The 13,611-nt window shown below is 47.2% G+C and overlaps 1 protein-coding gene across 1 annotated transcript in view; it reads left to right on the forward strand.

The window, feature by feature from the left end:
• FGF18 (fibroblast growth factor 18) overlaps positions 1-12,203 on the forward strand; it is a 73,718-nt gene extending 61,515 nt beyond the window's left edge. The window contains exon 6 of the mRNA XM_017830401.1: positions 11,896-12,203. Within this exon, the coding sequence (XP_017685890.1) occupies positions 11,896-12,162 (267 nt within the window). The 3' untranslated portion in view covers positions 12,163-12,203. The remainder of the gene's footprint in view (positions 1-11,895) is intronic.
• The last annotated feature ends 1,408 nt before the right edge of the window (positions 12,204-13,611 follow it).

Genomic DNA, 13,611 nt, shown 5'->3' on the forward strand with positions numbered 1-13,611 from the left:
GGGGGGACACAATGGAAGGAAGAGATTGAACCATTAGAGAGTGTCCAAAGGAAGGACATGGAGATGGGGAAGGGGCTTGGGAGGAAGCCGTATGAGGACACTGAGGGAACTTGGTGTGTTCAGCTGGAGAAGAGAAGACTGAGGGGAGACCTCATTGGGGTCTTCAACATCCTCCCGAGGGGAAGCAGAGGGGCAGCACTGATCTCTTCACCCTTGTGACCAGTGACAAGACTCGAGGGAATGGCTGGAGCTGTGTCAGGGCAGGGTCAGGTTGGATCTCAGCAAAAGGCTCTTCCCCCAGAGGCTGGTTGGGCACTGACCAGGCTCCCCAGGGCAGTGGGCACAGCCCCAAGGCTGCCAGAGCTCCAGGAGTCTTTGGACAATGCTCTCAGAGACATGGTGTGAGTCTCGGGGATGGTCCTGTGCAGGGGCAGGAGTTGGGTTGGATGATCCCAATGGGTCCCTTCCAGCTCTGTGTTCTGTGATTCTCTGATAATGAGGCTTTGGGTAGCACTTCAGCCTTCCACAGCTGCCCCTTTCCCATTACTGGCTGACCTGAAGCATTGCATTCAAGCTTCTGTGGATGCTAGATGTGATGGAATTTGTATCATCTGATTAATTTGTTGCAGTTTCAGATCTTTACAGTGCCGGAAATGTGTCAGAGGAGTTCCCCGAGGAGGGGCTGTTGGATGTTGTTATCACGCTGTCTCATAACAATTTGTCATGGGTGTAATGTGCTCAGGGCTGGCCAGACCCCACTGTGCACCTTCCCCAGGGGGCTGTGGTGGCTCTGCTGTAGGCACAGAGATGAGGTGTCACAGGCTGAGGTGGGTACAGCTGTGCTGGGTTTGCTCAGCTGGTGAGCAGTAGCCCCACTGGAATAGCTCCTGCCCTTGAGCAGTGGCAGCCAGCTTTTCCAGGAATCCTGACTCTGCATGGCACAACTGTGTTAGAGCCTGGTGCTCATAACACCAGCATTGTGGGTTTGATCCCCATGTGGGCTGTTCACTTAAGAGTTGGACTCGATGATCCTTATGGGTGCCTTCCAGCTCAGAATATTCTGTGATTCTGTGTAATGATTCCCAAGAAGCCATTTATGATTGAGCCCAGCGAAACTGTTTCCTGGTGTTCGTTCTGCTGAGGCTCCTGTGGCACAGAAAGGGATGGGCTCCAGTGCTGCAGCAGTTCCCTTTGGAGTGGTGGGAGTTCATGCAAACTCGCTGGACCTTTGCAGCATTAATATTCGTCATGAGCAATGGGCCTTGTCCTGGTTCTGTGTTTGTGATGACTTGTTTACAGCAGTTTCTGTGGAGGTGGGAAGGGGAGGGGAAAATGATGTGATTGTGGGTAATGAGTTTTGTGGAAGGTTGGTTTGTGGTGGTGTGGGACAGCAGGTGACTGATCTTGGTATCATGGGGAAAGTAGAGGTCATTTGGAAGCTCCTTGTGCAGAAGACAGAGAGCATTTGGAGGATGCTGATAAACACTGAACAGCTGCAAGTCTTGGGAAGGAGTGATGGGAGAGTTCTTGGACAGAACTGGGGTGGCTCGGGAATGCTGGCAGTGCTTGAGGTCACATGGCACAAGAAGCTGAGGAGATGGCAAAAACATCATGCTTGTATGGGGAAGACCCCACTGTTTCACAAATGATTGAAACCGCGTCAGTTCTGAACTGAGTCAGTGTGTGCACAAGGCTTGGATGCAAAAGCCCTGAAGGCTGTCTGAGCCAGCAGGCTGTGGTGCTCATGGCACTGACGGGGATGGGGAGAGAGGCTTATGTCACCATGGAGGCACTTGCCAGTGCCTTCCCTTTGCTGATCCTTTGTCTGTGCTGTTTTTACATTTTATCTGTGTGGTCTCGTGCATTTATGTCACGGGTTTCATAAATGGAGCACATCAGGTACATTTATGCTGATAGTGTGCTGCTGGGGTTGGGTTTGTGCTTAGGTACTTTGCCAGTCAGAACACTGACAGTGCTGGTTGGACATGCCCTAGCATCTTGTGAGAGTAATGTGAGTATTTTCGGTCTGTGCTAAGTGCTACCTTAAGTCCTTGCAATTTTCTAAGCACCCTGAATGGATGCTGATCCTCTTGGGATGAGCAAGGATGGGAGGTCTGGCTTTATCCACACAGTGGATGGAGGAGCCGTGCCTGACGTGAGCTGTGAGTCCTGCAAGCGGGGCTGCCTTGGGTGCAAGTGGAAACATCTGAGATGGGGCCGATGCTTTAAACGTGTTTTCACAGGCCAAGCCACATGGTCAAGATGTCCTTGTAGTCATGTTTTAGCCATATATGAACATTTCCATTTAACCTAAGCTTCTTAACACAGCCATAATACTTTAAGTGTTCGGTCTGAAATAAAGCAGAAGGTCCTTTTATTAAAAAAAAAAATAAAAATCAAACTTCTTCATTATATTATTTTTATGCTAGAGACTCCCAGCTGCTCTGCTGAGGTTGTGAGTGTTGGCCCTGTGTGTCCAGGCTGTCTCTGGACAGAGAGCTGTGTGATTCCTCTTTAGGAAGCGCTGTGCTTTCCTTTGGGTATTCCTAAGAAGCCCCCGTTTTCTCTCAGACTGAGCTTTGCAAAGTCAGGGTTCACTTTGCAGACCAAGCTTGTAAGCTTGACTTCTAAATCTTTTCTTTATCTCATGGCTGGAAGCTCTGTATCCTCTTCCAGGGAAGAAGTGCCATCTTCTTGAAAGCTGCGTGATAATTTAATTTAATCCTTTCTGTGTTCAGGGAGCAAGTGTCACCATAAAGCTGCTAACATCCTGTCCCCTGTGTTTCTTGGTGGCTGCAGCTGTGTGTCATGTTGGAATATTTCAGTTCCCTAACGTTAAATGGTAATTAAAATTACTGATGGGGATCCCTGAGCCCTGGTCATGCCTCACCCTCTCTGAGTGGAGAGGGTGTGCTGCTGTGTGCATCTTGTGCTGACAATTATCAAGTTGAATTTACTTGCTTTCCTCAGAGCATCTCATCTCCCAAGCACCATTTTTTGTTGCTCTTGAGCATTTCTAAGCTGAGGGTGATGTTTCTCCTAAGTGTTACTTAGCAAATACACGGATGTATTTAACTTGTAACAAAGCAGTGCAATCTTGTCTTCTTCAAGTGGATGCAGATGAGATCACAGTCATGTCAGTCCTGCTCTTCAGGGACTATTTCTACTTGTATCTCAGTTTGCTTTTGGAGATGAAGTGAGAAAACAGAGGCTAATTTTGAAGTAGAGAATAAAACCTGTGCTCCAACAATAGCAAAATATAGTCCAGTTGATGTGGTTGTTAAAAACCTAATTTAAGGTCAAAAAAAGTAGATCTTGCTCAAATACATTTTTGTTCTTGAAATTTTCTTACGTTGTCTTTTGGATACCAGAAGGTACTAAGCTTTCCTAAGGGAGGACAAGTCTCTAGCCTTGCATTTGTTGTGTACAGATGGAAGTTGGTCATTCACAGGCTGGAACAATTCTGGATGATCAATTTTTATGGATGGCACTCGATTTGATCATGGATTTATCTCTTTTCTTAGTAATATAACTTGACATGAAGAGAACTAATGCCATCGTGCAGACAATCAATGACCTTTCTTTGTTCTAAATTCCCCCAATCTAAACTTGCCCCAGGGAAACCAGTGTCACTACTGGAATGTTGGCTGGATGAGATTGCATTCATTTGAAATGATAACTTACAAAGTCACTGTGCATGTTTGTTTAACGTGAATAAATTTGGGATCAACCCAGGACCTGCTATGGGGTCAGCAACTGTTCTAGTCCCATTATCCTGTTCCACTCGTGATCTAGACTTGATGTTTTAAACAATTAAAAAAAAAAAATCCAGTAGTGGCATAACTCCCATATCACAGAATCATGGAATCAATTGGATTGGAAAAGAGCTCCAGTACCATGGAGCCCACCCTGGGCCCCATCCCCACCTTGTCCCCCAACCCAGAGCACTCAGTGCCACGGCCAGGCCTTCCTTGGACACCTCCAGGGGTGGGGACTCCAACACCTCCCTGGGCAGCCCCTGCCAAGGTTTAACAATTTCCTTCTGATGTTCAACCTGAACAAGTTAAGGCCATTTCCTCTTGTCTTCTTGCTTGTTACCTGGGAGAAGAGGCCGACCTCCACCTTGCTACAACTGTATATTGAATTCAAGCCTACACAGAATATGGTGCTGCTCTTAGATGACTCTTATAGAAAATTCAGGACTGGCCTGAAAATGACTGCTGGAAAAGAATCTCCAGCAAACCCCAGCAGAGCACTTAACCAGCAGGCTGTGCTTTGTACAGATGGGCAAAAATGCCTTCCCAGCTCTTATCACATGTAGCACCTCTCAGCACACATGGACCAGGTAGGTGCAGGTAATGGTAGATGCCATAGATCCGCTCAGATATCACATCTGAAACCTGACTGTGGTTTCAGATCTCCTGAAGTACCGTAGTTTCCTACTGCAAGAAACCCACAGTTTTGACTTCTTAAGTTTTCCTAGATTTTCTTTTGGTTTAATAAAGTTCATTTAAAAAGTAGTTGATGTTTCTCATCATTAATAGTAAGTATTTGCAGTTCTCTGAGTTGCAGTTAGGAAAGTCTGTCAACTAAATGGACATCTTTCCAGGTGAAGCCAGCCCAGTTTGCCCTAATTCCGGATATGGCCACCCTGCTGCACTGTTGGCAGGAAAAGTGATTGTGACAGAAGGAGCAGATTAGGAGGCATGTCCTGGTGTAACCTCAGCCTTGCTTGGTTCATCCCTAGAGAGACTCCTTTCATCTCCGTGTCCTCATGTTTATCCTGCGACAGAACGCTCTTCCAGGGCAAAGTGAGGGTTCCTGAACTTAGTTATAAAAGTGGAATTCTGGAATGAAAGGTAGAAGGAAAGAAAAATTTTAAACTGTTCTCTTCCTTCCTTGGTTCCTGCAGCTTGTGTCTGGCATGGTCAGGGACAGGGCTCTGCCAAGCCTGGATGTCCTGTGCCACATGTGCAAGACCTGTTTTCGCCTGCTGTCAGGAGAGCGGGGGTGTGCCCCGGGCACGTGGGCAGGTGGGGCAGACTGGGCAGTGCTGCTTTGAACCGGGGCCTCTGGACAGAGAGGTGCCCTCTCATTGGAGAATCTCCTCCGCACGAGTTTTGTGTTACTTCCCCTGCCTCGTGAATGCACTTAGATGTCTTGTATACATAATTAACCTCTCTGCTGTGCTGGCAGACACTTTTATTGAACTGCCCATCATGACTCCTAAGTATTTTCCTCGGAGGATTGTGCAGGTTCAGAGGGCAGAGAGCTGGAGGAAACGCACATGAAGCTGAGTGACTCTTGGCAGTTATGGATGTGGCTTCCCTGATTTACAACCTGCTCTAGGAGCAGGAATGTGCATTTGGGTCAAGAGGTGTCTCTGTGGTCAGGATGCCTTGTCATAAATCCAGGATACTGAGCATCAGGATGCTGGTGATGGATCTGTCCTTATAATGCCCATAAGTGCATGGGGGTGACGGAGCACTCAGATCTCCTGTGTGGTGAGGAGGTTCTGTCTCCCCCAGCACTGCTGGCTCTGGCAGCTGCTGTACCCACCTCGGCATCATGTTTTCTGACCTGCCTTTAAAAGGGGTGTGTGGGTGTGTGGGTGTGAAGGGGGAGAGGGGGCAGTGCTAAAAGCTGTGGCATTAACACAGCTCCTGCATTGCCTCCTTCCACTCAGGATTTTCCAAGCCACATGGAGTGAATCTGGAGGAGATTGAGTGTTGCCTGTCTAACTTTGAGCTGAGCTTGTGCAAAACCACAGAGGAGGAACGTGCTTCCTGAAAACCATATGTCACTGGGCACGTGCTGGGTAAACAGCTCTGGGGCTTTTAGGGATTATCAGTGATTCTGGGGGCACCAGCCCTTGGTCCTCAGCTCAAGATGCTTTAGGAGTGGCTCACTGGGACTGCTGAGCTGTATTTCTCCTGAAAACCCAAGCCTTTTCCCTACTGTCATTGCTATGAAATTTAGGAAATACAGAGCAGGATTTCTTCCATGTAATGCACTGTGTGAACCAAACAGTGCTAGAGTTTGAAGGAAATTTTCAGCACCCTTTGAAATGATTGCTGAGCTCAGTGAGTGTACCTCACACCTGGGGGTGGCACGAAATCCAGCACGGTGGGGTGGCACGAAATCCAGCACGGTGGGGTGCCACTGCGTGAGAAACCCCTCTGTCTGTCTGTCTGTGGAGGGGGAGGGAAGGATGGTTGCAGGAAAGGTCTTTTTTCAGGGGTTTTCCTTGAAAAAGCCTTGGTGTGTGCACCTCTTGGAAACCTTTTGCTTGAGTGGTAACTTTCCTGCTCCAGGATTTTTAGGAGGAGAGGTTGCTTCCCTTGCAGAGATAGAGGCTCTCCCTTGTATGCAGGACTGGTATCACCACAGTTTGACAGTTTTCGAGCCTGGGGGCTGAGCTGGCAGAAAGGTGATAATTAGACAGAGACTCATACCCTTCTCACTTGAGGGGTTGAGTCTTGCTGTGCCCTGTGCCAAGCTGGCATTCCTGGGTTGTCACAGATGTGTTTCATGGGGTTTGGTGTTTTTTCTCATTTGCAGCACATCACCAATGCCTTCAGTCACTTACCCGGAGAGCTCCTAATTGCAGCAGCATTTGAGGAGGGGGAAGTATTTTAACATAAGCTTAGCTAACAACAGCTTAGCACAGCATCACTCACAGGGCTTAATTCATACCCTGATCTTTGCAAACAGAGAAACCTTTCAGTCTTGGAGGCATCTGTCCCCGCGCTGTGGTGTTCCCCAAGCCACTTGCGCGAGCTTATTATTGCTGTAAAAGCTGAGTGAAGTTTGGATTTGCCGGTGCCCACTGAGCCAGATTTGGGAAGCATAAATGAGAAAACCTGCCCTGGCCTCCCTTTCCCATAAAAAGCTGCTCAGGTGGCTTAGTATGGCAGGCTAATGGGGGAAGGCGGAGGCGGCTGCTGCACCTGCTAATGCTTTGGCTCAGGCTGGTGGCACAGAGGCTGCCGCAAATTCCCCCTGAGCAGCAAGCTGTTCGTGGCAGGAATGCCTCGCTCCGAGGAGCGCTCCTGCTACGACAACAAAGAGCTCTTTGATCCTTTCCATTTGGAGAACTTAAAACGAGAAAGCCAAACTACAATAAGACCAAGTTGGGTCATAAAAAAGAGAGCAGGAGCACCAAAGCGCTCTGGAGTGTAATTGTAGAAGTAGCAAATGCTTTGGCACTTAATTCTGCTTTAGTGTCAGTTCAACATGTTTCACGTTTAAGACTGGAGAGCCTGTCGCCAAATGCTCTGCACAAACAATCTGAGGCTGCTCCCTGGTAAGCTCAGGGTGCTCAGAGAGCCCCTGGCTCCAGTGTGGCTCCTTTGGCTGTGCTTCTGTTGCGCACGGGGTGGGGTTGGTCCATGGTGTAGAAAGACTTGAGATACCCTTTACTGGAGGGTGAGCCTTGGGTGGCTGCTGTTGTTCTAACCCTGCTCAATAAAAAGACTGGGACTACTCAAGTCTGCTGCCTTGGCACTGGGCAGTGGCTCACTGCCACTGGGGCTGCTCCCCAGCTGTTATTCCAGAGATGGAAGCCAGCACTTCATGCTGCTCAGGCTGTGCTTTTCTTGCCTCTGCGCAGACCTGGGTGATGTCCCAGACGTGTCTGTGGAAGGTGACATTTAGATCAGGCATTTATAAGTAATTTATCAGAAATTTGGCTAACAGATACCACATCTTCCCATGAGTGGTAGAGGTGTGTTTAAACTAAATATGCTCCGAATTATTTATCTGCAAAGAACTGATCTGCAAGGTGTCAGCTCTGTGGAGGTGTGGCCTCATCATGTGGCCAGGCAGCAGCCTCTGGGGGCAAAATTGGCAGTTTGGTGGCGGCTCGTCACAGGTGCCAGGAGGTGTTGACCTGCAAAGAGCCCATACCCTTCACAGGAGCAGGGCTGTGCCTCTGCTCTGTGTCTGCTCTGAGCAGGGAGCTGGGGCTGCGAAGCTCTTGTGCCTGCCCTGCGAGGATGTGGGCATGTGGGACTGGCTGTGGGTCCTCTTCCATCCTATGGCCAGGCCACTGGGCCAGATGGCTCCTGTGCAGCTCTGAGGCTTTCAAGAACTTTGTTGTAAAGAATTGGTTCAAAACATAAAGCTCCATGTTTTGAAGGGCGAGTGCTCTGCAAGGTGCATCCTTGCCAGCACGATATGTATGAAATGCATCTTGGCAGCAGCTCCTGGCTGACGTCGGTGATGGAGGGTGCAGCCCTGGATCATTTGCACTGGGAGCTGCTGGGGAAGGGTGAGCCTGTGGCTGGAGCAGGGAGTGATGCTTGGCCAAAGCTGTCTCTCTTTTCTCTTCCACCCCCTTCTCTTTGGAGGAGTGAGGAGATGACTGACAGACCCAAGCAGTGATTTGGCTATGGCTTAAATAGGGACATGATAAAATTTTGTGATGGACACCTGATGATTAAAAAGTATTGAAAACCCTTATAAATCAATTTTTCCCCTAACAGATTGCTGTGGGTCCAGATCTTTGTGGTGTAGGTAACATGTGCGAATGATTTATTCTATTGGGGATTATAACAGATGCTCTAAAATTATCTTCTAAGTGTTTGAAAATCATTTGTCTGTCTCTGGCGTGTCTTAGCACATACAGGAATGCTCTGTTTGGGGAAGTGAGGCCCTTATCCTGATTTATCTCAAGGTGCTTGTAAATGTTACTGCAATTTCATGTTATCAAATCATTTAGCTCTTCCTCTTCCAGAACAAAGTTATTTTATCTCATGCACCTTGTTTACTTCAAATTAGCCCTGAGGTTGGCCTGAAGTTGCACCTCGTTATTCTTCCACCTCCTGTCTCCGTCTTAGGCTCTGTCGGCAAATTTGAAGGTATAAGTAAATACTTTTTTGTTATCAGTAGAATAAGTTTCCCCTTCTACATATGTTTTCTTTTCATTCCAGTCTTCGTTTTTCATGAGAAACTGACATTGCAGTACAAGCAGAAACCTCCCAAATTGCTTGAAAAAGCCTTAATTCTCTTAGCAACAAGGTCAGGGCTCAAGTCCAGTCCCTTTCCATGAGCATGGGGGTACAGCCCTTCCAATTACCTGCTCCCTCTGTGGTATGGATCCGGTCAGTTCACCAGCACCTGGGTTTGAGTGGATTTGAATCTCAGCCACGTTATTGTTTAAAAATTCTCCACTCATTGGGGAAGGGTTTGTAGTGGGCTGAGCCCTGAGAAACCTGAGGCTGGTTTTATGGCTTCCCATTGAAACCTGTGGAACCCTGTGGTGTCGACTGATTTCCCCCTTTCCCACTCATGTGGCTTTGATCAAACCCAGGACTTGGAGAATGACCCCCCCCGGAACTGGAACCACTGAGCTTTGCCCAGTTCTGCCGTTCATTAAAGTGTTTGTGAGCTTCCAGTTGTGGATGGTAAAATGAGGACCTTTGTGCCTGTCTGGGATGGAGACTGCTGGTCCTATGGCAGAGCCCCTGTACAGACTCTGCATTAGCATAGTTGTTGCAAAAGCTGCCAGAATTTCCTTTGCCCTCTTAATGAAACCTACCCTGGTAATGAAACCCTTTGGGCAGGATGTGCATTACTGGCTTTAGGGCAAACATCACATGTTGCACGGATGGAATTGAAGCTCTGCTAAAGGCATTAAGTCATGGAGGAATGGCTCGTCCTGGGGGCTGCTGATGACCAGCCATCCTCTGTTGCTGCCTGTGTGACTCCAGCCTGGGTCATCGTGCCCAATGGTTCCCATCGTGCAGCTCTGTTTGTAGCTCATGCACAGTTTTTTGGGGATCGGGGTGCAGGGAAGCCTGAGCAGCATGGCAGCATGGTTTCCCTCCTGTCTCGTGATCCCCTGCCCTTCCCACAAACTGCACCAAACTCCACTGTGATTGTGCAGGACTCTTTAGGAAGGCTTCTCTGGAAGAGCAGGCTGATCTGTCCTTGGGAAAGAGATGCAGGGCTCAGCTCTGTGCCCAGAGGAACCCCTGATCAGAGCCTGAGACCAGCCATAGCTCAGGGGCTGAGCTGGTCATGCTGCTATGGCTGTTCTGTGTGCCCTGGGGCATGACAATTGAAATGACTGAAGACTGAGAGGGTCTGATACTATTTGGGTGGAGAGAGTTTAATAGTAGCATATGTATGCCTGCAGTACTGAAAAACTAATTGACTTGGACAATACTCTTGGACATAGGGTGTAACTCTTGAGGATGGACCTGTGCAGGGCCAGGAGTTGGACTGGATGATCCTTGTGGGTCCCTTCCAACTTGGCATGTTCTGCGATTCTGTGACCAGTGGGGAACTGTCTTGGGCTAATATTATGATGGAAATCTTCCTTTGGCTTTGCTGAGCATTAGATAAGTCCTGTATGATGGTCCATATCACAGTTACGCCATATCTACTCCCTGATGTCTTTTCATGTATAAACCAAAGTACTGGTGCACATGACAACATGTGAAATTCTAGGTGCAGCACGAGTAACTCAGCAGTTAAAGGGCAAAATATGTTTTCTGACAGAAGGTTATGGGTGAGAAGAATTTCCTCTGTGCTGAAGGACTTGAAGATGCTGTTGTGTGATGCTGTGATTCCCTCCAATGCTGCATACACTGTGTAAGTGAGAGTTCCAAAGGCAGAGATCCATTCTGCTGCATTCAAAGCCCAGTTCTAGGTCTATTAGTGTTGATTTTCAAGCTGAACTGAGCCCAGTTTGCCAAAATCTCTAATCAGTGGCTCCATGGGGAAAGGAGTCCCAGCTGTGGGGCGGCTGGGGAGCAGCAGTGATGCTCAGAAGCTCAGTGCTAATCCTGTCTCCCTCTGCGAGGAGGAAAGTGCTTTAGGGATGTGGCTTCCTAAGCCCGCTCCTGGAGCTTTGGGTGGCAGTTTTCAGTCTGAGATTGAAACATTGGGAAAGAGGAGGGATCGTGTCCCATGTGCAACAAGCAATGAAACCCTCTTCCGAACAGAAACCTACCCTGTGACACAAGAGGTGTAAATCAGGTACTGGCATATCCCACTCTCTGGCAGTGGAGCTGGGGTGGGTCTGGTGGCTGAGAATGCTGCTGCCATGCGGTCCTGCAGCCACAGGCACATTAGGATGCCAGTGGGATGCCTTCTCATCTAGGAACTGTTCCAGTGTGGGAACAGCCCCTTCCCCTGCTGGTGTCGCTCTGGGTTGTGAGTCAGAGCCAAGCCTAGGGTGTGCAGAGTCTCCAAAATAACCACTGACTTCAGGGCTATCCAGGGTCCCAAGAGCTGGAGTGGGGTCGGGAACCTCAATGCCTCTATCACCCCTCTGGCTCACCCTTGAGCACCACGGGTGGTCCATCTGCCTGGTGTCACCCTGGGATGTGGTGGGAGAGAGTTTTCAAGGTGCTGTGAAGGCTTAAACTAAAGCTTGTAATGATCTTAGTGGGATCTGGGTAGTTATGGGTGCAAGCCCATGAGGCATTTTTGAAAACATACCAGAAGTAAGTGGTAGAAAGGGAAACGCTGTTGTTTGGGCCATAGGACATTCTGGGGTTTGTTTTTTGCTGATTGTGATGTTTCCCTGGCATGAGTTCAATTCATCCTCTTTACCTAATGAGAAAAAGCAAAGCTACATGTCTTGCTTTCCTTGCAGGTGAAGGAGCTGGACTGGATAAACTTAATTGTTGTCTTTGAAAAATCTTTGTCTCCTTGCATAAGAGTATTTAAAAAAAAAAAGAACTGATGACCTCATGCTTTCATGTTTCAAAAAAAAAAAAAAAGTCTATTTCAGTTGATGCTTGTTACAACTCCTATTAACAATGTTTGAACCAAAAAAAGAGGTCCAGATGTGATGATTTTATTGTCTCAAATTGGGTTTTGGTCACTGAGCTTGCATTTGGATAATTAATTTTTTCTTTTCTTGTTTTTTTCCTTTTCCAGCCTGATGGCACCAGTAAGGAGTGTGTTTTCATTGAAAAAGTCCTAGAAAACAACTACACGGCGCTGATGTCTGCAAAATATTCAGGCTGGTATGTTGGATTCACCAAAAAAGGGAGGCCGCGGAAAGGGCCCAAAACCCGGGAAAACCAGCAAGATGTACATTTTATGAAGAGATACCCAAAGGGGCAAGTGGAGATACAGAAACCTTTCAAGTACACAACAGTCACCAAGAGGACTAAGAGAATACGACCCACCAACCCCAGTTAAAAATAGATTAAAAACAGTGTCACAATAAGAAACCACAAAAAGAAAAAAAAAACTGCACCAGAGGAATATTTTTACATTAAAAATAAGGAAGAAGCTCTATTTTTGTACATTGTGTTTAAAAAAAAATAAAAATAAAAAAAATTAATAAAAGACTAGATGACAAATGCTGGGGAAAGCTGTCCGGGATTTATTGTGACTTGAAAAACGAAATGAACTGCTCTATTTAAATTGACTTCTTGTTGTTGATGACACACAGGTGCTTATTTCGCTCTTTGGAAAGGACAACTTTTCAAGCATATCCCCAGAGGGAAAAAAAAAAGTAATTATTAAAAATAAATAAATAAAACCAAAGAAAACCAAAGTTCTTTCCCAAAGTTACTGAGACCCTGCCCCAAAAAGTGCCGGTTTTGCAGTAATCTATTTATTGTCTGCTGCCCGCTGGCCCAAGACAAGATGGTGTGTGCTGCAGTGAGTGAGTTTCTGTGGAGTTCTCGACGCATGGATCTTCTGTAACCTTCCTGACGACATAAGGTGTCACGGCTCTGTGATCCTGCATTATGCTCAGTTCTGGAGAATGCTGCTAAATACATTCAAGTGACTACAAGATGACCTAGTACACCAATGATAAGGGAATATTTTAAAACCAGCTATATTATATATATTATATATATATAAGCTATTTATTTCACCTCTCTGTATATTGCAGTTCCATGAACCAAGTATTACTGCCTCAACAATTAAAAAGAATTATTTAAAACACATGTACATATTTTTGCTGTTCACACTTCTTTCCCCTCCCTGAGTAGTGGTTGTTTTAATGTGTATTTATCTTTTACGTGAGGGCAGCAGGATATGTTCAGGGTAGTTTCCCTGCTACAAACTCCATTGCTAATTCTGTACGTCCTCCTGTTACTTAATACCATCTTCCTCCCTGGTTGTTCTCACAAGGAAGAGGTCTTGCATGGGGTGAAGGTGGGCTGAGCATGGCAGGATCCTCGCTGGGGTGTTTAAAGAGCAGGACTTACATTTGACACTTTTCGGTCCAACCAATATTTCCTAATGTTTGGCCAAGCAGAAGGTGAACTGGAAAATGAGCATCTGACTCCATTAACACGTCCTTACGTGCGGCTCGTTTCCTTCATTAGGGGTTTTAGAGGGGCTGTTGGTTTCAGCTGTTGAATTCAATATTGTGCCTTTTAAAACTTGCCCTCAACTGGACAAATCCTTTCCCCTGGTCCTCCCAGCCCATCAAGTGACTTGCTTCCCTGGTCAGCCCAGCCAGGTTTTCTCCTGGGAGTTCTGCATAGGACATGGATGATGTAAAGTGACCCATAAACAGAAAGTGGGGGAAAAAAGCAAGCTGAAATAACGGACCTCAGATTTTAGCTGAAATGACAACTGGGCCCAAGTGAAGTTTTAAGGAGGAGCTCACTTGGCTTTCCCCTTCTT

The sequence above is a fragment of the Lepidothrix coronata genome, unplaced genomic scaffold, assembly GCF_001604755.1.
Source record: "Lepidothrix coronata isolate B3197 unplaced genomic scaffold, Lepidothrix_coronata-1.0 Scaffold178, whole genome shotgun sequence".
Lineage (NCBI taxonomy): Eukaryota > Metazoa > Chordata > Aves > Passeriformes > Pipridae > Lepidothrix > Lepidothrix coronata.